Here is a 22,402-nt window from a genome sequence, read left to right as displayed (position 1 = left end):
GCATTGGAAAATTTCCCCCTTACCTTTTATTTTCCATCTGATTTCTCCAAAATAATTCAAACCTTAAAGTTACGATGATGTTGTAACCAGGGGGTCTAGGTTTCGACGCCTTTTGTTCTAAAAAGCTTCTGCATTTTTATGTACTTTATTTTTTGGTTACAAAACTTTTTTTAGTATAGCTTAATAATTAATGAGAAGAGACGAGTCAACTCTATCTATATTCATAATAAAAAATAATATTTTTAGAATCCGTCTCACAAATACGATATGTGAGACCATTTCACACAAGTTTTTACAATAATTTCATGATAGATGTAATTTCTATTTTCTGAAAATGAGAAGGCGAGCAAATATGCTCGTACTGGCACCCAGCCAGAACCCAAATCGTCCTTTTGCTTCACACGTACTAAGAAATATGAATCTCTGTTCGCTTTATTGCATCTGGGGCTAACGCTAAACACCATCTGCTGCATCGTGTCACTCGCAAGCTGTTTATAAATTACCAATTTCGTTCCTCTTTTCCTTTGATCAAACTCGTTCCTTTTTGGTTTTGTTGCCTTCCTCCTTTACCTCAATTGTTCTGTTGTGACATTAATTTTGGGTGAAAAACTACGGCCTTTGAAATGGCCGACGCTGATCATGAAATCCCATCAACTATGGTGGATGGAAATACTCTTGCGGCCATGTGTTTGGCACGTGCCGGTGTTGATAAGATGTTTGGTGTGGTGGGTATACCGGTTACCACACTTGCTAATCGTGCCGTAGCTCTGGGTGTTCGATTCATCGCCTTCCATAACGAGCAGTCGGCGGGATACGCCGCCTCTGCCTACGGATACCTCAGTGGACGTCCAGGTGTACTTCTTACAGTTTCTGGCCCTGGTTGTGTTCATGGCCTGGCTGGATTATCAAATGCCCAGATAAACTCCTGGCCGATGGTTATGATCTCCGGCTCCTCTGAACAGAATTGTATCGGAAGAGGAGACTTCCAGGAGCTAGATCAAGTAGCTGCTGTGAAATTATTTTCCAAATTCTCCGCCAAGGCAACTGATATAAGTAAAATTCCATCTTCTGTTTTCAGTGTGATTGATTGGGCTGTAGCGGGTCGGCCCGGTGGGACTTATTTGGATATCCCGTCCGATGTTCTCCGTCATACGGTTGAGGAATCCGAGGCGGAAAGGTTGATTACAGAAGCTCTGAATTCAAGGGACAAAGATTTGATCTTGAAGCCAAAGGTCAATCACTCCAAAATTCAGAAGGCAGTGGAGTTGTTGAGGAAAGCTGAGCGACCCTTGATCGTGTTTGGAAAGGGGGCAGCTTATGCTAAAGCTGAAAATGAGCTGACTAAATTAGTGGAAAGTACTGGAATTCCATTTTTGCCGACTCCCATGGGGAAGGGGTTGCTGCCGGATACGCATGAGCTGGCGGCTACTGCTGCAAGGTCTCTTGCTATTGGGAAATGTGATGTCGCATTGGTTGTTGGCGCGAGGCTTAACTGGCTGCTGCACTTTGGAGAGCCGCCGAGGTGGTCTAAGGATGTGAAGTTTGTACTTGTTGATGTTTGTAAAGAGGAGATTGAATTGAGGAATCCATCTTTGGGTATTATGGGGGATGCAAAAGATGTGGTGGAGATGATTCATAAGGAGATTAAGGATGATCCCTTTGTTCTGGGAAAGAATCATCCTTGGGTTGAGGACATTAAGCGCAAGGCTAAGGACAATGTGGCGAAAATGGAGGCTCAGTTGGTGAAAGACGTCGTGCCGTTTAATTTTATGACACCGATGAGGATAATTCGGGATGCGATTTCGGGCATGGGCAGTCCCACACCGATATTGGTGTCTGAAGGAGCCAACACAATGGATGTCGGGCGAGCGGTTCTTGTGCAAACAGAGCCAAGAACTAGGTTGGATGCTGGGACTTGGGGGACAATGGGGGTCGGACTTGGATATTGCATTGCTGCTGCAGTGGCAGAGCCTGATCGGCTAGTGGTGGCTGTGGAGGGGGACTCTGGATTTGGATTCAGTGCCATGGAAGTTGAGGTAATTTATTTTCATTCAACTTATTTGATAATTTGTTGCAACGTTTCTTTGGATTCTATTGATCAGCAACAGAAGAACTTACATATCTGATGACACTTCATTAGTTCATTTCTAAGTATTTTTCTGTGGCAATGCTTTACCGAGTTTATTTGACCTGCATTCTGATTTTTGATGAGTAACAGGGAGGGGATTTTATTTAAGTTTCATGGCATGTTGAGCTAATAAGATTTTGTTATTGTGAAATGCTGTAAATTAAAAAGCCAAATGTGAACTTACATGGCATGTATATAATAATTTTGCTCACCAATCTAAAAAGTTCTTGCTCAAAGGTTAAAAAGACTAGTGCGAGTGTGTAGCTTAGTTGTGTGAACATTTCTTCTCATACTTAATTAGGATGTGACTATCTTATGCTGCTCATGTTTAATTCTCCGTTGTTGCTTTATGTTTGAGTCTAATGATCAATGGGAAAATTCTCTTTGGTCCTCCATGGTTTCTGCAACCTATTGTGTAACCACATGTTCTGTTGACATTGGGGGTGGACTGGAGGGTGGGAGTCTCTCACTTCAAACAAAAAAATTTCAGTGTATACTATCTCAAAACGTTTCCATGGATATGCCCCTTTATGACATGGGCATCAATTATTGTTCAATGGGATAAAAGTGTCCCCGTTTGGCATTAAGACCCAGTTTTAGAAGGCTTTGTTGAACATCTTAAATTTTTTGGTCATTGTGAAATGCATCTGAGGCGTCTTCCTTTATTGTTTCTAAGTCATATTTTCATTATAAAGGGTGTAGGAAGAAAACCTGAATGCAGGAAGTATATTGCTGAAACAAGATATAGAAAACTAACTCAAATATCAAGAAAAAATGAAGTTCATTAATGAAGCTTGATGAGACATAACCTTGAAAAGTTATAAATCAACATATGTCTTGATTGTTGGCTCACTTTTGCTTCTCTCATCGGTTTGTCAGAGTTGATGTTATGTGTTTAAACTTGGAATTTTCAGTTCAGTAATGATCAGCAGCATAAAACATTCCAGTTGCACATATGTTGGAATCTATTTGTTTTTTTAACCATGTTAGCTCAATGAAGTTTGAACAAAATTAGATCTGCTATTTTTGTTTAGCAGATTCTACAGATTCGATCTCCCCCAGGTTTCAGGTCTTATGTTCTACACAAAAACCTGATAGCAGTCTCCCTTTGTTTTTCTTATTTATTATACCATTTTATGATATCCATTTCATGCATCTTAAGCATAAAAAGTAACTTATGTGGTGTGTGCTTCTATTTACATGTTCAGACATTGTTTCGTTATCAGTTGCCTGTGGTGGTCATAGTTTTCAACAATGGTGGAGTTTATGGAGGTGACCGAAGAAACCCAGAAGAAATCACAGGACCACACAAGGATGATCCGGCCCCCACCTCTTTTGTTCCTGGTGCAGCATATCACATTCTCCTTGAAGCCTTTGGAGGAAAAGGCTATCTTGTAGGTACACCTGATGAACTAAAATCAGCACTCGACAAATCCTTTTCTGCTAGGAAACCTACTGTCATAAATGTTACAATTGATCCGTATGCTGGTGCTGAGAGTGGGAGAATGCAACATAGAAACTGATCGGCCTAGCCAGGCATGGGTAATGTCACAAGTTCAAGTACACGTTTGCAATTCCTGTCAGTTTGTTTTCTAGCCTCCCAAGAAATTTAAAAGAACTTGGAAGGGTGGTTTCCGATTTTATATTGATAATACTGTAGATGGCGAGATATGTATATGAGATTCTACACCAACTCAATTGGCTTTATATGTTTAAGCTCGCCATTTTATCTTGGTGTTGATATTAATCTCAGATTCAAAATATGTCTGGTGGAGGTTTCAAGGAGTATGCTCTATTGTTTGGAATTAATGTTGACTTTGATTTGGTCGCAAGCGATGTTTTCTAATCATTTAGGGAATGAACAGAAAGAACGATTGATTTCTTGCGCCGTTATGTTTTGTTTAGTGTGTCCATTCTTGAATATGAACTGTGGTTAAACTGTCCATGTTTACAATATATTTTGGCGCCTTCAAAGATAAATAAATCTCTAAAATATTGGACATGATAAGTCAGACAACATTTTAGATTGACTTTTTAAACATAGCCAGTTGATTTCTGAATCTCAGACTGTCAATATTATATGCTGGAAGTTTTATGTCTCGACAGATTTTATTTCTTACAATGTTATTTTCTTTGCTTACCTAGCCTCATTGATAATTCAACAATCTGCGGAGCCATGTGCATACAAATCTAACTTAAGGAGAAGACTCAACACGAAAGGAGAAGACTTGGCCTTTGTTTTTGTATTTCTGTGTTATCATCAGAAGGGAGTAGTTATCTCATCTGTTTTTTCATTATATCGATCATCCCATCTGACTTGTCTGAAAAGATTTCTCATTTCTTCATCTGAAAATTGAAGCTTAAAGTAGGGTGGAAGCACTTTTGGGAACAGTTATTTCGAACTTGAACTTGACTGCGCAGCAAGAGTTCGGGCTAATTTGGGGCTTACAGGGTGGCTCGTGTTGCTTGAAAGTATATTAGACACAATCCAACTTGTTCTTGAAGATGTTGAACAAGTGGATCGATCCTTTATTAAGAAAAATACACTAAAAATAAATCAACTCTTCAAATAAATTTGAGAGTTTATGAAAATTAGTCTATTTAAAACTAAAAAAAATTCAACAAATTAAAATAGAAATTATTGATTTTATGCATTTTAATCGAATATCAGAATTTTGGGAATTAAAGTGCCTAAATAGTTAAATTTGAATTTTTTGTTGAAAGTCATAATTGTAAAAGTTTAATTTATAAATTTTGGAATTTTTGGTCTAATGATTGAAAAATAAAATGACATAAATTTAGAATGAGAAGTTGATAAAAATTAAATTATTTGACTCATGATTGGGATTTTAGGGTGTTCCATTCATAGAAATTTTGTGGTATTGATAATTTATTTGACGTATGTAAAAATCAATTATTTTCACGATTTCTGACAGAAACACGTGATTATCTATGTATGATTGTATATGCGATTTGTTGGTTTATGTGGTGTTACAAATAAGCATCTCAATTCTATAGAGGAATTACATTTCAGAGATGCGAGAAGTCAAAGGTGAAGTGGCCTAAAATTTCACATATTCCGCAAGTAATCGCGTAGATCACGTCTTTTTTTTCTTTTTACGCAAAAGTTAAAAGATGACGCAAACTGCAAAATTTAAAACTAATTTATTTATATAATATTCCAAGAGTGAATAAAATTTTCTTGATTATTTTATCCATTTCCTTTTCATGTCGAAGTCGGGGTTTATGGCAGCATAGACCTCAATACCCACCCATTGCAGATGTCTTTACAATGACAACCGATGTTGACACAATATAGAAAATCTTTCAAAAAATAAAACAAAGTTTTGTGCCTGAAGTTTTCTGGGAGTCTTCTTAAATCTCAAATCTTAAATTAGAATTAAACATTTCAAAATCCCAAGTTTTAAATAAGAATTCAAAATCCTAAAATTCTAAACTTACTCTCTTGTCTCACAATTAAAGCTATCAAAATGAATAAGGTCTACTAGGTCAGTTCGTCTCACCTCACCTAATATATGAGTTGGGTTAAAAACATCATGACCCACTCAAATGGTAGGTTGTGACAGGTTTGCCCAGCTCGTCAAATAAACGAGTCGAGTTTGCAATTTCTCATTTCACTCAAATAACGGGTCGGCTTGATCCGTTTTGATATATCTATCTTTAATGGATTATTTATCTAATATGACATTCTTACAAAAAAAAAAAATTGTTGATATATTATATGCTCTTATTATTATATTTGTTTTAAATATCATTAGCAATTGTTGATTTCTTTTTGTGTGTGTTGTTTTTGTTTTGTATTAGCTACAGTTCATCCACTAATTCAAATAGTTCTAAACCCTAACTGAGTTATTTATCATTATCACATTGTCAATAGGTAAAAAAAGAAACATGATATAGAACAACACCAACACCAGTATTTAAGAAAAAATGAAAGAAAAGATATTTGGCCCAAGGGAAAAATACAGCACAAGAATCAAAATAATAAAAGAAAGAGATAATGGATACAGCTGATTCATATAGATTTGACCCACATTTTATAGCTTCTTTCAGCGAATCCCAGACAAGAGTTTAAGCCGAATCCCTACTGAGTTAGGACCTAGAGGCTGCTGGTAGCTTGTTTATTTGGTCAAAGGAAAGATTTTTATAGGAAGCTGATGCACATCACAGTCACGATCATATATATTTTTATATATTATTATTATTATTATTATTGATATGTATAGAACCAAATTTTATATGACATTATTTAAAAGTGTAAACAATTCAATAATTGCAGATTGCAAAACAAATTTGTGCCAAATGGATAAAGATATGCACATCAGTATTTTCCAGCACTATGTCAGCACCAAAAATGATATTTGCAATAACTAATGCTAAACCACAAAACAGACAAACTTATTGGATTACTTTGGCTATTTTCCCAAAATAATACTTAAAACTATTTGATTATAAGAACAAGATCTTATAGCATAAAATTATTTAGTGCCATCTTCAAGGATATGGTAATTTTTCCAAAAAAAGAAAAGAAAAACAAAGAAAACTTCAAAAATGCTAGAAATGAACCAATTAGCACCCGACTTCATACCTCTCACTTTGTAGATGTATGGGATGGAAATGTTTGTTCCAAAATTGTAAAATCTCTTTTTTCACAACAATTATAATTTTAAATGTGCTTAGTTTTCAGATTATTTGATTTTTGAATGCTAATGATTGTGACAGTTTGGAGTGGTGGTCATTTGAGATAGTCAGCATGTTGGATAAAATATCTGGGTGTATATATGGACTTTGACAATCCTTCCCTCTCAAACTAGTTTTTGGGGTTGAATTAGGTGCAAGTTTCAATTTTAACAGATTATGTGAATATGATTCGTGTTACTCTTATAGCATTACCTCAAAAGAGACTATATGCATTTTATATTTAAGGTTTAGCATCAAATAAATCTTATCTAGACCAGATTAAATACGCTCCGTGGAGCAAATTCAGCGTCCTAAGATTTAATGTTTTTTTAGTTGGCATATCATTTGTGTCGGTCTCAGAGATTTTTAGGACCATGAGAACAGTGGAATTTGAAATTTGAAAATTAGATAGCATTCACTGTGAGTGTAAATGGTTTAAATACAAATTATATTGAATTTAACATTAATTTCGAAAGTAAATCCATCCATACTAGCTAGTTGAATTCTGTAGGCAACGGAAGCAAGACAAAGAATATCTGAGAAGACAAGTACTCCATCCCAGATTGAGTTCATCTGACCCAGGTAGATCACATAATTCTATATTTTTCTGTTAATTATCTTTGTAAGAAGTCATAATAACTGATTTATAAAATGTAGCTGATACGAAGTAAAAAAAATCCCACTAATTTAGCATATTTGGTAGCTGGAGCTGATACACATTGTGGAAAATATATAGAGTGGATGCCTCTACAACATCTATATATAATACCATTGCTTGGTATGTATTTAGATAAATCACCATAATTTTTAAGTATGTTATTTGTGTAAGATTTGTCAGTGATCTATAAGCATGGAACATGACACAAAATAAAATATAAGGTAAAATATTGATTGTAAATATTCATGTTTCTACATTAATATTAATATTCGTACATAATTAAACAACAGAAAAGTAGGCTCCGAAGCTGAGAGTCGATAAATCATAGTATCATACCAAGTTATATGTGTATAAGCAGCTTCTTCAAATGTAATATTTATCCTAAAATATACTATAAGAAAATGGAAATATAACATAAACATCTCCAAACAGGATCCAATAAGAGTAAAAGATTATTCATTTATTGAAATTAGGGCAAACAATATTAAACAACAATGAAAAAACACTAGTTAACCCTTTATATGAAAATATTGATTTGTAAAATCCTATGATTTTAAAACTCGATGTGAAATCTCGTACAAATGAGCCAAATCTGCCTCATTTAAAAAAAAAAAAAAAACAAGGGTTGTAATATACCTTTAATTTAAGATAGGAGGTTGGATGGCTTTTGTATGTTTCAACTGATAAAAGATGTTGTTTACCCTAAACAACTTAAAACAGATTAAACACATCTCTTAGTAAAGAGTGAATCCAAATTAAATCATCACCATATTGCAATACCATATTTTTACAAAATATACAGATAAATATTTTTTAAAAAAATTATAAGCAAAAATCCTTTTTTTTTACAAAAAAAACATTAAGATACTAGAATTTGCTTTCCTTACCAACTGCATGTTATCTCAAGCCAAATAATCCAGAACATGATTTTGAAGTTACTATTTAAATTCATTCAAAATTTTAAAATAAAAAAAATGATTGTCACAAGAATTCCAGTATTGAAGAGTTAAATGACAGAATCAAATGGCGCTCACTTATAAGTACTCAAGGAATTTGTATATCAAACATATATAGGAATTAACAGTGAGATGGAAATATTACCTATATTAATCAGAATTACTTCAGTTCATCGAGCTTACTTCGCCACATAACCTTGTTTTAAGGCAGAAATCCGCAGGCGTATCCTCATTTCTTCGAAGTGTACTCGCTTCCACACTTAGCCCAGAACCTGAAATCACAGGTGCTTTTGAAGGCTAAAGAACACAGGAAATGAAGAGAGTTTGAGTATGTATGATATTAATATATTATTGTGCAAAAACAGTGGTAATTATAAGTTTTATTTGGAAACATAAAAGGGGCATCGAGGGTGATGACAGAAGACTAGAGAGCACAAAGGAAAAAGATGCAGCTGCCTCGCAAATTCGTCATCGGTGCTCTCTATCTTCTGTCAGCAACACTCTCACCGCCACCACTTCAACATACACAAATCAGCACTAATTCTCCATATAAAAATCACCCCTAAAAGAAAATTAACAAGAAATCTTAGGCCGGAATAAGCGCAGTGGATGATGTTGAAATGAGGAAAGAATTAAATTTTATAGAGAGCAGAATTGAATGGTAACCATATATGGTATGTGTGTATGATTTGGAGGAAACCCCAGAAACAAGTATTTATAGAGAAAATGCTTACTTCTTTTAATTGAGTAAAGAATTAAACCCCTGCATTTGGCTTTTATTAGCATTATTAAATTCAGCATAAACAGACTTTGTCAACCAAGAAATTAACTGAGAAAGATCCAGCCTTTAAGAGCATCAGATTTGTGGGTACGATCCATAAATATTATAATATAATATGAATAATTTACATATATATGCATGCAAGAAAGAATTAAAATAAATTTGGGGCTGTAGAATTGAGAATAAGAACCTTTCTAATATATTTTTTTGCCGGAAAGCATCACTTTTTCTGCGCAGCTGGAAGCTTATCATAGAACGCAATTTGACTACATATTCCCTGATTTCGGGTCTTAGGATTAAATATTATTTGTTCGTTGTCTTATCCTATACGGCTGGAAATCAAAGAGCATGATTGGATGAGATGGATATGTAGTCAATAAATTCTGCTCAATGATAGATGGAAAGTGGTTGAGGCTTTTGCTTCATTATATTCTTGCTGATTTATTTTTTCTTTGAAGACATGAAATTAACCACTTGTAGTTGTGTAGGCCATTCTCTGAGAGACTTGAAAATATACATTTTTATATATCGGTATGTCGAAACAAAGTAACTCGGAGTTTAAACGTAAAATCCATCTACCCTAATCGATTTCAGTTGAGTTGCGGATTATTGCATGGCATGACTTAGGTCTCAAGAATGGAACGGCTCAAATCAATTAGAAATTTAACGTTTCATATCTAAATGGAAAGGTCACTCTACTAGCTACTAACATGCTTCGTGATTTTGTGGCCAAATATATATGTCTCTATTTAATTATCACTCATTAATTTGAAGAATGTTTTCAAATTTAATGAGATAGTTGGGGCGATGGATTTTGATATTACTCGACATGATCCACAAGTTTTTGATATCCATGGTTTGTTTTCTTAGACCATTTAACCCTTGTTTTCCTCTGAAAATTTGTTCCAGAAAAATAATAAAAACTTGTGGAAGTTTATTACCATGGAGGGGAAAAAAGATCCTTTGTCGATTAAAATTTTTGATTTTCGTACGCAGTCCAGATTAAATTTAGCTTTTGTAAGGGAGAATTTTGATTTGTGGATGATTTCAAAATGAAAATATTTGTATTGCATGTATGTCAAATGACTAGGATAGTTGATTTCGAAAGAAAAATTGATAGATGTAACTGCAATAAATATTTTGCAGAAAAAGGAAAAAAACCAAGGAAGGAAAATTCTTTGGAAGCAGCACTAAATTTGGCTCGACTTTTTTGACCCGGATGACTGAGATAGATACCTAGAAATAGTTAGACATGCACAATTTGAAGTAGGGACAGACAAAGGTGAAATTCATCAGAAGGCCCCACCGTCCATACTTTCTGGGAAATTTGAGAAAAATCACCTATCGAGTTAACTTTACATTTTTACCATTTTATTTTTATTATTTACATACTCTCAAAAAATCGTATGCCCCGTTAAAGCAATTCTATCGACCTTTTCCCCAAACCCGTCTATCGACTCATACATCGTATTATTTTTGGCATCAAAAAATACAATTCAAGGTCAAACTCAGTAGTGTAAAATATATAGTTGCCTTCATTTCGAAAGCAACAACATAAAAATCAAATATAGTTAGACGGACATGAAATTGTTGAAATATGAAATTTTTATTTTATATATATACTTCTAGTTTGAGTATATTTTTCACTAATCATGTCTTTTACGTGTGTGATTATTTTGAATTTATGTTTCAAGCTTAACAATATTGTTCAAGTGTCGTGTCTTTCAAGTTTTTGATGAATATTTGTTATAGTTGTGATAAAGCAAATCTGGATATTGACTTTTATGTTTTTTTTTTTTCAGTTGATTTAAGTTCTTCGCAATTTTTTGATGACTTCTCTCGTTGCAAGTCTTGAGATAGTAGCCGCAAATGATATTTTTGTTCATGTTCCCATCTTTTGAATTTGAGAAACTTGGCTCTTCAAGAAAATCGATTTTCTGGATAAATCACGGTCTCATTGGCAATCTTTCAAATCTTGTTCATCTTGATTCATCCTTCAATGAGTTATCAGGAAACTATTATATTTTAAGTTTGATTGTGTATATTTGTTAATTAATTATATTTAAAATATGAGTTAGAATTTATAGTGGAAGTTTAATTGTCATTAAACGAAAATTTAGCCGATTGCTCGTGTATTCTATTGATTTGTATTATAATGTTGGTTTACTTTCGATGAAGCAGTTTGTTTAAATGAGGCAACAAGCTTGAAGTGTGCATTTTAAGTAATTCTATTGATTCTTGGATTAAGTGTTTATGTTGAGAAATAAAAATGTGGTACATAAATTAATACAAATAATACATAATTCGAGTACACAGATACTTGATTTTACCCTTTAAAGACTCAAATCAGATTATTTGAGGATGTTAAAAAATATATATTGAAGTTAATATTGAGTAGCTTTTGATGATGAGATTCGTGAAGTAAAAATGTGATACCTAAATTGGAACAAATATTACCTAATTCAATTCCACAAATATTTGATTTTACATCAAGAATAAAATATGATTAATTTGGGATGTCAAAAATATAGTTTGAAGTTAATATTGAGTGGCTTTTGATTGTGTCATTTATGAAGTGAAAATGTGATAACTAAATTGGTACAAAGAATAGTTAATTCGAGTTTACAAATACTTGATTCTACCTCTTAAATACTCTTATTCAATTATTTGAGGATGTCAAAATATATTGTTTGAAGTCGATATTGAGTGGCCTTTGATGATGATATTCTTGAAATAAAAATGTGACACAATTTAATACATACAGTACCTCATTCGAATTCAAAAATACTTGATTTTAGCATTTAAATACACAAATTTGATTATTTGACGATGTCAGAAAATATAGTTTGAAGCTAATGAGTTGTTTTTTATGGTGTCATTTGTGAAGTAAAAATATGATACCTAAATTGGTACAAAGAATACATAATTCGAATATACAAATAGCTAATTTTTTACTTTATAAATATTCATATCCTATTATTTGGGGATGTCAAAATATATAGTTTGAATTTAATACTGAGTGATATTTGATAATGACATCTGTAAAGTAAAAATATGATACATAAATTAATGCTAATAGTTCCTAATTCGAATCAACGGATAATATTGAGTGACATTTGATAATGACATCAACAAAAGCTATTAACTTCGAACTATAATTTTTTTGGCATCCCTATATAATCGAATTTGAGTTTTTAAAGGACACAATCAAGTATATGTGTAATCAAATCACGTAAATTTTGCATCAATTTTGATATCATTTTTCTACTTTACGAATGACACTAACAAAAGTTATTACCTTCAAAATATATTTTCTGACAACCCCAGATTAATCGAATTTAAGTTTTTAAGGGACAATATCAACAAGTATTGTGAATGAAAACTAATGAATATTATAAATGAAAACTCATAAGTATAACCAAAACTTATTGATAAGAATAACAAATATGATTACCAATAAATAATATGGATGAATAATAATAAGTATGATATCAAATTAGACATTCCCTTATTACTTTAATGAATGTGAATAATATTGTGAATGAAAACTAAATAGTATTATAAATGAGAACTCATAAGTATATCGAAAATTGTTGAAAAGAATAACAAATGATTATCGATAAGTATTATAGATTAATCTAATAAATATGATATCAAATTAGACATCCACCTTTTATTTTAATGAATATCAATAAGTAATGTGAATGAAAACTAATGAATATTATAAATGAATACTCATAAATATACTCGAAAATTATTGAAATGAATAACGAATGATTACCAATAAGTATTATGCATGATTACTAATAAAAATGATATCAAATTAGATACTCTCTTATTACTTTAATATATATATATATATATATATATATATATATATATATATATGTATATGTATATATATATATATTTATATATGTATAAGTATTGTGAATGAAAACTAATGAGTATTATACTCATTAGTATAGTCGAAATATATTGAGAAGAATAGCGAATGATACCAATAAGTATTATAGATGAATAATAATAAGTATAATATCAAATTAGACGTCTCTTTATTACTTTAATGAATATGAATAAATACATGCGGTCTAGAATTTGAATATTGTAGTGTCAAAAACAAGAATATTTGGTATCGAATTATGTATTTTTTATACCAGTTTGGGTATCATATTTTTACTTCACAAATTGCACCATCAAAAGCCACTCAATACTAATTTCAAATTATATTTTTTGACATCCTCAAATAATCGAATTTTAGTACTGTACGGTTAAAAACACATATATGCGGTATCGAATTAAGTACATTTTGTACCAATTTAAGTATCGTATTTTTACTTCACGAATTGCATCATTAAAAGCAACTCAATATTGACTTCAAACTATATTTTTTGGCATCCCAAAATAATCGAATATGAGTATTTTAAGGTTAAAAAACAGGTATATGTAGTCTCGATTTAGGTACTTTTATAATATTTATGCTTCACGAATTGTACCATCAAAAGCCACTAAATATTAACTTCAAACCATATTTTTTTTACATCATCAAATAATCGAATTTATGTATTATATGGTCAAAGAAGGTATATGTGGTTTGAAATTAGGCACTTTTATATCAATTTAGTCACAAAGTAAATCATAAAAAATCAATCAATATTAATTTCAAACTATATTTTTTTACATCCCCAAATAATCAAATTTGAATATTGTAGTATCAAAAATAGGCATTTATGGTCCCGAATTAGGTATATTTTGTATTAATTTAGGTATCATATTTTTATTCGACGAACTATACCAACAAAATCCACTCAAAAAAACACAGGGGTGTCAATCGGGTGGGTTGGATCGGGTTTCGGTCAACCCGCGAATTTTTTTTATTTTTTATAACCCGAACCCGAAGCAACCCGAAAACCCCCAACCCGAACACGAACACGTATAACCCGACTCAACCCGTCTAACCCGACTAACCCGAATTTTAATAATTTTTTTTAAAAAAATTAATGAAAAAAATTCAAAAAAATAAAAAATAATAATATTTTAATTTAAACACATAATAACAAAATTTTCTATTTAAATTTGAAAGTTTAATCGTAGAAAATTAAAAGTATATTTATTAAATCAAATAAAAAATTGTTAAAAAAATAAAAATATGCAAAATAAATATTAAATGATGAAAATTTATCATATAAATATACAATAAATTTTGTTCAAACATATCATATATAAAAATATAGGTAATATTTTCAAAAAAAAAGTTCGCGGGTCAACCCGCGACCCAACCCGAAACCCGCCTAACATGTCACTAACCCGAATCCACCCAATCCGAACCTGATTTTTTTCGTGTTGGGTCATATCGGGTTGACGGGTCGTGTCGCATTTTGACACCCCTAAAAAACATAACAAATGTCATTGCTTATTAAAAGAACACAATAATTGATAAAAAAAAAAAAAACAGAGATACTAAATCAAGATGCCTTCTTCATTAAAAAAAAAACATAAAAATCCAAAAAGATCCAACCTTTACTACATCTACATGCTGAGACTCCACTGAATATATATTAGACGCACTAGATCAAATAACGTACCCTCTTCACATACAAAATCAATTATCACAACCAAGAAAATACAAAAACTTGAGAAAAGGAAAGTCTTAAACAATTATACAAAATTAGAAAAAAGGCATGCCAAATAATCAAGAGTGGGTATCATGTGAGACCGTCTCACGGATTCTAATCTGTAAGACGGATCAACCCTACTCATATTCACATTAAAAAATAATAATTTTAGCATAAAAAATAATATTTTTTCATGAATGACCCAAATAAGAGATTTGTCTCACAAATACGACTCGTGAGACCGTCTCACACAAGCTTTTGCCAATAATCAAAACACATAAAACAAATAATCAAACGCATAAAAGGATGGTACGTGAACAACGTAGTCAAACTTAAAGCATAAATTGGAAATATAACCTTCAGATTTGAAATTTTTCTTAAGCAAAATCGTTAATTTATTGGATTTTTAAATGGTGGTTTTCGAAATTACTGAAAATCGAAGATGACAATCGACTTACACTGTCGAACTTGACCTTCAATTGTTCTTTTTGAGCCCAAATGGAATGCAATCGGCCGATGAATTTGTTTGGGGGAGGGGCGAATGGATAATGGATTTGGTTGAGGGAGAAGAAGGTGGATTTTTTTGGAGATAATTTTAATTTAATAAATGTAGTTTAATAATAAAAGGGTAAAAAAAATTTTAGTTTTGCAATATGTTAAAATTATACGTGGCTTGTGGTCAGGTAACAAATCACAAAATATATAATGTAGGGGCTGAGTTTTAAGTCAATCATGTACAGAGGGATTTTAATTTAATTTATTCATACTTTTTCTACTCATATGTTTTTCAATATATAAAAATAATAATAATAGTGAGTAAGTTTATTGTGAGATGATCTCACGAATCTTTATCTGTAGACGGGTCAACCCTACCGATACTCACAATAAAAAGTAATATTCTTAACATAAAAAGTAATATTTTTAATGGATGATCCAAATAAAATATCTATCTCACAAAATATGACCTGTGAGACCGTCTCACACAAGTTTTTGTTAATAATCACACATGACTAGTCTATTAGAGATAATTTTCGTTAACAAAAAACAAAAACAAATAGAGTGAGTCTCATGTGAGACCGTCTCACGAAATAATAATATGTGAGACAGGTCATACCCAAATTCACAATAAAAAAGTAATATTTTTAGCATAAAAATAATATTTTTTTCATAGATGACCCAAATAAGAGATTCGTATCATAAATACGACATGTGAGACCGTCTCACATAAGTTTTTACCAAACAAATAATAGGAAAAAAAAACGAATTAAAGATATTTGATCAATGGATCAGATTCAAGAGGTGGTCCTACGGTAAGAATCCCTCATCACAAATGGCTTATCATCTCATCAATTTGGTCTTTCTTTGGGTGCATTATCCGAAACACACCACACGATGATGGTACGACAAGTCTTGTTCTGTCATGTTTAATAGTGCAAGGACGTTAGGGTTTAATTTTCTTCCCATATAATTGATGTCGGGACACGTTACCTTACATTTAAATTACTCATTTTTTTTGGCACATGATTTCATGTGAGGTGGGGTCTAATATTTTCTACTTGTCGTCACCTTTTTTTTTCCCACTAGCTAGTTCCATTCATGTATCATCTTCCAATAATCAAGATTGTTCTTGTATACCATACAATCTATTCAGACATTCTTTCTATATATGGGGTGGGGGATTGTTGACATCTAGCTATCTCACCCTCATTTAAAGAAGAAGGGTCGTATATATCATTCGTTTCAATAGCCAATAGGTATAAACAAATATATAGCTCCCATCAAAACAATGTTTTTCGTCATGTATATTTGCTTATTTACAATTCTGGTATTCATTATATTCTCAAATTTTAAATTTAGATATATATCTTTTAATTTTTAGTTTATTTTTATTGGAAGTACTGATGTGACACTGTACGAGTGAGTGTCTCATTAACTTCAATTTCATCTCGGAAAATAGACCAAAATTGCATATGAAGATTAAAAATTTGACAACGAGAAGCTATATCACAAGGAGACAAATATACTGGACAAAAATTGCTATGTTCCATAAAAACAACAGTCCAATAATGTATTTCTAAAAATTTGAGATAAGACATGTTTTTTAGCATCGGAGAATTTGGAGTCGAGTGATGAGACTATATTTCGAATTTTTTTCTGCCCTAGGGTAATACAGTGGATAACAACCACTAATTTGCCCTAATACGAGAAAACTGTTTTTCTGACTGATGTGGGTGAACTAATAATTTGATCTCATCTCTATGAGATTAAATCTCAATGAATTATGTATCAATTAACCTTTAGAAATATTAATTTTTTCCGTTCATACGTAAAAAAAAATCGTTGCGTTATATCTTGTTTGAAATCCAGCCGAGGCATAAATATTCCTACACTCTATTATCAATTTATTGATTTCTTTCCTAAATGAAAAAGTTGTTTCTGTATATGTTAAGAAATTTTCATAGTATTCTAAACTGTTCATATCGACCACCGTTGGTCGAGTCAATTTCCGTTACTCACCCTTTTATAACTCACCAATTGTTCATATCATCCATATATAAAATTCTTGTGAAAGTCAATTTTGTTTCCTAACTGAAGAAGAACATCACATTTTTTAGATTTTTTGTATTTCGATCACAAGAGCAACTTGCCAAAGCCATTCTTACCCTTCCTTGCTACGATGATCAGCTATATTTTATCAATACAAACTAGGTTATATCCGATTTTTAGGTTACCAGCTTCTTGATATATGTCGGATTATCCACTATGATTTGCTAAAATCTCAACTTCTCGATATATATTTAGAAACTTTTTGGATATTTTTTGGAAACACAATAACTAGAACGAATTCTAGTCTCCTTGTTCGGCACAATTTTGAGAAGTGGACCTACAAATCTTGTTTGGTTGGCTCTCATCGCTTGGTTGAGTTTGGGCAAAATACACTCACTGTTGCGTGTTTTGTTTTGTCCGCCAATTTGGTTTTAAATATATGAATTTTTATGGACTCGTAGCCATTGTAGATATTTGTTTCACATGCTCCTAAAGTACATCCAGAAATTCTTGAAAGTTTTTCTATCGTCTCTCGACTTATATTTAGAATTCCTGAAATTCTGTACGTGAATCAAGAAGTTAATATTTGTTACTATAAGCTTTCCTTTATATTTTGGATTGATAGATTTTCCATCAAATATGACTAGATATCTCCATAATTGAGATTTGAAAAAAGATTAATAATGGTCATGGGCCTCACTTTTGCTACATAGGCCAAGGATACTTGACATATTATCTTCCACTAGTCAAATTCTAACTCGAAACAATTGACGTTTCTAAGAACAAAAACACCAATAAAATCCACACCTTCATTTTTTTATGAAATCTTATATCACTCGGTTAGAATGACGTCAATTAGAAAATTGTGTCGAACAGTTTTAAGTAGTGAAGAGCAAACATTTGAATCTTTTTTTCCAAACAGGTGCCAAAACCCTCTGAATTGATCATGGGTACCCCCGTTGCTTTCCTAGTTGCACCCGAATCAAGTTGGCCAGTAACATTCACCAACCGGTGGTTGCCAACAATTGGAAAAGGGAAGAACCACTTTCAACTCATATGAGACCCAAAGGGTGTGAACTTTTTGAACATCGTGAGTTTAGCATTTGTACGAGGAAAGTACAAGTTTGATATCCCCAATATTGAACTCACATAGCATTCTTGTTTCCTCCACAGTTATATAGGACACAAAGCCCACTAAAGCGTTAGAGTACCCTGGAGCCTGAGACGCAAGACAAAATAAACGTTTTATCGAAATAAAACGTATTGGACATAAATTTTACAATTCAATATATATAAAGTGATTTATGCTATAATATCACATAAATTAAATATTTTTCAATAAAAGATAACAAATATTATAAATAAAAATTCATTAATAAATAATGTAATGTAAACCATAACTAAGAAAAAAACTTTAATCATTTAAAATTTATTAGTAAGTCATAAATTTATAGTATATTAAAAAAAAACTTCAAATTCCTTTTCATCTTCCTCAACCATACCGTCACCATCATCATCCAAAACAATGATGAGTCATGAGTGTAGAAGAAATTTGATTAAAAGTTTTCATAAAAAATTACGGTATCATCTAAATAATCAGATTTCTCATCATCCTCCTCATTTATATCATCATAGGAAGAATATTACAGTAAAAATTTGAATAGAAAGCTTCTGAACTTTCTGTAAAAAAAAATCTTGCATAAATGAGTGAAAATAGGGTTTTTACATCATTAAATAGCTGGACTTTGTTTATTGGGATTCAAAATTGGTTGGGTTCAAGTTAATTTTTATTTACCTATAAAATATCAATTCACTTCTTTAAAGTGCACGTTTATGCGCCTCTCGGAGCCCCGTGTCTAAGCTGAGGCGCACGCTTTAAATGCGCTTGTTTCACGTGTTGTGCTTGGGTAATAACTAAGGCGCAAAGGGTGCACCCGGCTGGGACTGTCGACTAGACGCAGCCAGCGCACGCTTTTAATAACTATGTTTCCTCTAAAATGTGCACAAGAATTCAAGCTATACAACGAACAAAATAGTCTCTATGAAATGCATGAAGTAACACAACCAATATTGACCTACAAAATTTGAACTTTCCTTGTATCAAATATTTATATGGAGTGTTAGCAACAGTTGTACATCAATACATCTCAGCGGTATCAGTATATCCAATATATCCTTTCATTATTATTGTGTGTGTAATATCCATAACTAAGCACTTTCGAATCTTCGTGTCAAAATTATCAAGAAAACTGCCATAACAACAAACCCGGAATTCATCGTTGAACTGTCATCAATTATTGTGGCGATGCTGCTGCCATGAGCCGCTCCTGCTCGGTGAGAGCGTGGCGGAAGTGGCAGCGGTGACCATACGGGCAGATGTCTCCAGTAAGCACCATGCGGCAGACCTCAGTTTTGTAACGTGGATGCCTGATCACCGGACGTAATTCCTTGATTCCATGAGCGAATTGGCAGTTCTCCCTGTAGGGACATGCCCCGGTCTCCTGCCATTTGTTGCACAGCTCTGTTTTGAACATCCCTTGGTTGTAAACCTCGAATTCTAGCGCTTCCTCTTCTTTTTTGGACCCCGGTACATACACTCGTTGCTGCTCCCAATTACACGTGATCAAAATCCCAAAACCACAGTTTCGATAACATGCACACATCGCATGCCAAGTTCTAACTAATTGAGATTGAATATCAAGTATCAACAAAATCGAAACTAAAAGCATAATAATTCATTTTCACTCAAATAATAAGGAAGATTTTTAATAACTCAACACGTAATTATTTGCGTATAGAGCATTGAATTGTTACCACCCTTTGTGTGCGAAGGTGTTTTAACTTTTAAGTTTTTCAAATTTGGCGATGATTGAACCGAATGAAATAAAAAATCAGTCCACGTGGAATGAACCGAAAGCAAATTGGAGGCAGAGTAGATTCACCGATTCAGGACTGGAATGGCCCACTGATTTCAGGCGAGACGTCTCTTGACCAGGGCGATTCATCTTCAGATATCCACTGGAGCGCACCGCAATGCTCTTCGGAAGAGACACTCTTTCGGTACTCCTCTGCTCGTTGCGATTGTGTTCAATATGAGGTCGAGAAGAGGCTATGCTAGCTGCAGGCAAAGTGGAAACGGGAGAGGAGATGTTGAGGCAGTTGAACTCAGAGAGTAGGCGATCGCGAGAGGTGAGTAGGAAGAGACGCCGGCCTAGATCGGCATTGCAGACGCGGAGAGAGTCATTCTCGCGGCGAAGTACGTCTACATCCTCGATCGAATCCTGGAGCTGGCCGATACAAAGTATGTAGCGGTTGTAGAGCTGCTGGAACTCCAGAATACCGCTGGAACTGCGCGCCTGACGATCGGCAGAGTCTAGGGCGCCGTCAAAGGAGGCCGCGTCGGAGAGAGACTCGGAACCGTAGTTCCGAAATAGCGTCGAGTAGGAGTTATTGAGGTTCAGGCACGTCGCCGATCTAGGAGATAGAAACGGATTGCTCCGAGAGAAATGCATCGGCGCCGTAACCGATGAGAACGCGGCGGAGGATTTCCCGGCGGCGGAGTTTGCGAAATCATCGTACAGGGTATTCTCCTTCTGCATTTCAGTATAAATTTCCAGCAAAAAACCTCCAATTACGCAGATTTTGGCCAAAATCAGCTACATGCTCGAGAATTTGCCCAAACCGCAAATTTGTGAGGGAGAGGAAACGGCCGAGTTTGTTGAAAAGGCGGGAGAATATAAAGCCTTTTGGAAGATGTGTTTGGTCCATCTTGGTGCATAATTTCAGAACAATCACAGCCGTTGAAATTTGTTAATCATGGGTTGTTTTGATTTAGAAATTTTCTTTTGTTTTAATTTATAACTAGAGATAATAATGGCCGAGTGTTTGTATGATTTCATATTCTTCGTCTTCATCTTTATTTATTATATTATCTTTATCAGGTATTCAATTCATCATCATCTTCATACACAGAAGATGATTAGATATTCATATTTCTACTCAAATATCCTAATACAACCTATAATTTCATTTGCTTAAATTTGAATTATTTTGATTAATCTACGATATTCAATGAATTGTTATGAATAATAAAGAAAAAGTTAAATATAAAAATTAGCATATTAGACATTATATAATAAATAACAAAATATTATAAACAATTTATCCTGACATCATTATCCTATAAATATAACATAAACTCTATGTTAATGATTATCTTCTTTCAATCCAACTAATATCATTCAACAAAATCATATTAGATTAACGTTAATTATATATATCTTGTGAGAACAGGTTTACATATCTTTACAATAAAATTATTTTTCGAATTTGTGAGATGATTGATAAAGTTGAATGCTAATTAATTTGAAGACACGGTGTACAAAGTGGTATATAGCTAAACATAATGATTGTAAGGTGGATAGAAAAATGTTTTCTCAACCAGCCTAAGCAAACCCTTCCTCAATCATATCACCACCATTGTTGCTTCTTAAACACTGCTCTAACCAACTCTATAAGTTTGGAGGAACCTATTTATGAATTATCTTTTTTTAAAAAAAAAAATTATCCAAGCTTTTCTATTTTGGATAAACTTTTATGGATCGGTAATTAATGAAGTAAATGTAATAATGCAAAATGGAGTATGATAAAACAAAATTATCCAATCCAATCAAATTAAATGTAATATATTGTATTTGTTGGACCAGACCTCGATTTGATTGAATTTGTTGTGCTACGAATAGGCCAATTTCATGCCTATTATTGGGCTGTAATCTGGCCCAGTAGTTTGCATGGACTGGTTTGAACTCAAAATAATATTAATGAAAGGTATGGTTTCTCCAGCTCTCGTCTTATTTTTAAAATTATTTTTCGAAAAAGAATGATATGCAAGACTTTAACATGATATATATATACATAAATTTCACATTTAGAAGGGAAGATACAAGTTTTGACAAACTAATACAGATGAAAAAAAAATCACGATGATCTTCGATTATGGTGGCCAATTTTCGGCCT

The 22,402-nt window shown here is 32.9% G+C and overlaps 2 protein-coding genes and 1 long non-coding RNA gene across 6 annotated transcripts; 1 reads left to right on the top strand and 2 right to left on the bottom strand.

Moving 5' to 3' along the window:
- Positions 1-573: 573 nt before the first annotated feature.
- LOC140806074 (2-hydroxyacyl-CoA lyase-like) lies at positions 574-4,365 on the top strand. Of its 2 annotated transcripts, XM_073162533.1 has the most exons (3): positions 574-2,036; positions 3,337-3,670; positions 4,274-4,365. In XM_073162533.1, exons 1-2 carry the CDS (start codon positions 624-626, stop codon positions 3,649-3,651), a joined length of 1,728 nt encoding a protein of 575 aa, XP_073018634.1. In that variant the 5' UTR covers positions 574-623; the 3' UTR covers positions 3,652-3,670; positions 4,274-4,365. The 2 variants fall into 2 exon arrangements, with proteins under 2 accessions (XP_073018634.1, XP_073018633.1); XM_073162532.1 differs by lacking the exon at positions 4,274-4,365 and having other exon boundaries at positions 3,337-4,011.
- A 3,734-nt stretch (positions 4,366-8,099) lies between these two features.
- Positions 8,100-15,495, bottom strand: LOC140806073 (uncharacterized). 2 transcript variants are annotated; one of them, XR_012112441.1, is made up of 2 exons: positions 15,298-15,495; positions 8,100-8,715 (listed from the first exon to the last, which is right to left on the bottom strand). It is a non-coding gene; the product is annotated as an uncharacterized lncRNA (long non-coding RNA). The 2 variants fall into 2 exon arrangements; XR_012112440.1 differs by lacking the exon at positions 15,298-15,495 and adding an exon at positions 9,415-10,098.
- Positions 15,496-17,805: 2,310 nt separating this feature from the next.
- LOC140804641 (zinc finger CCCH domain-containing protein 14-like) lies at positions 17,806-21,123 on the bottom strand. Of its 2 annotated transcripts, XM_073160716.1 has the most exons (3): positions 20,329-21,123; positions 19,752-19,989; positions 17,806-17,922 (listed from the first exon to the last, which is right to left on the bottom strand). In XM_073160716.1, exons 1-3 carry the CDS (start codon positions 20,983-20,985, stop codon positions 17,909-17,911), a joined length of 909 nt encoding a protein of 302 aa, XP_073016817.1. In that variant the 5' UTR covers positions 20,986-21,123; the 3' UTR covers positions 17,806-17,908. The 2 variants fall into 2 exon arrangements, with proteins under 2 accessions (XP_073016817.1, XP_073016816.1); XM_073160715.1 differs by lacking the exon at positions 17,806-17,922 and having other exon boundaries at positions 19,448-19,989; positions 20,329-21,122.
- Positions 21,124-22,402: the final 1,279 nt, after the last annotated feature.

This window comes from Primulina eburnea, chromosome 11, assembly GCF_022965805.1.
Source record: "Primulina eburnea isolate SZY01 chromosome 11, ASM2296580v1, whole genome shotgun sequence".
Classification (NCBI taxonomy): Eukaryota; Viridiplantae; Streptophyta; class Magnoliopsida; order Lamiales; family Gesneriaceae; genus Primulina; species Primulina eburnea.
Note: the sequence above shows the minus strand (reverse complement) of the source record. Positions and strands in the feature narration are given on the sequence as shown.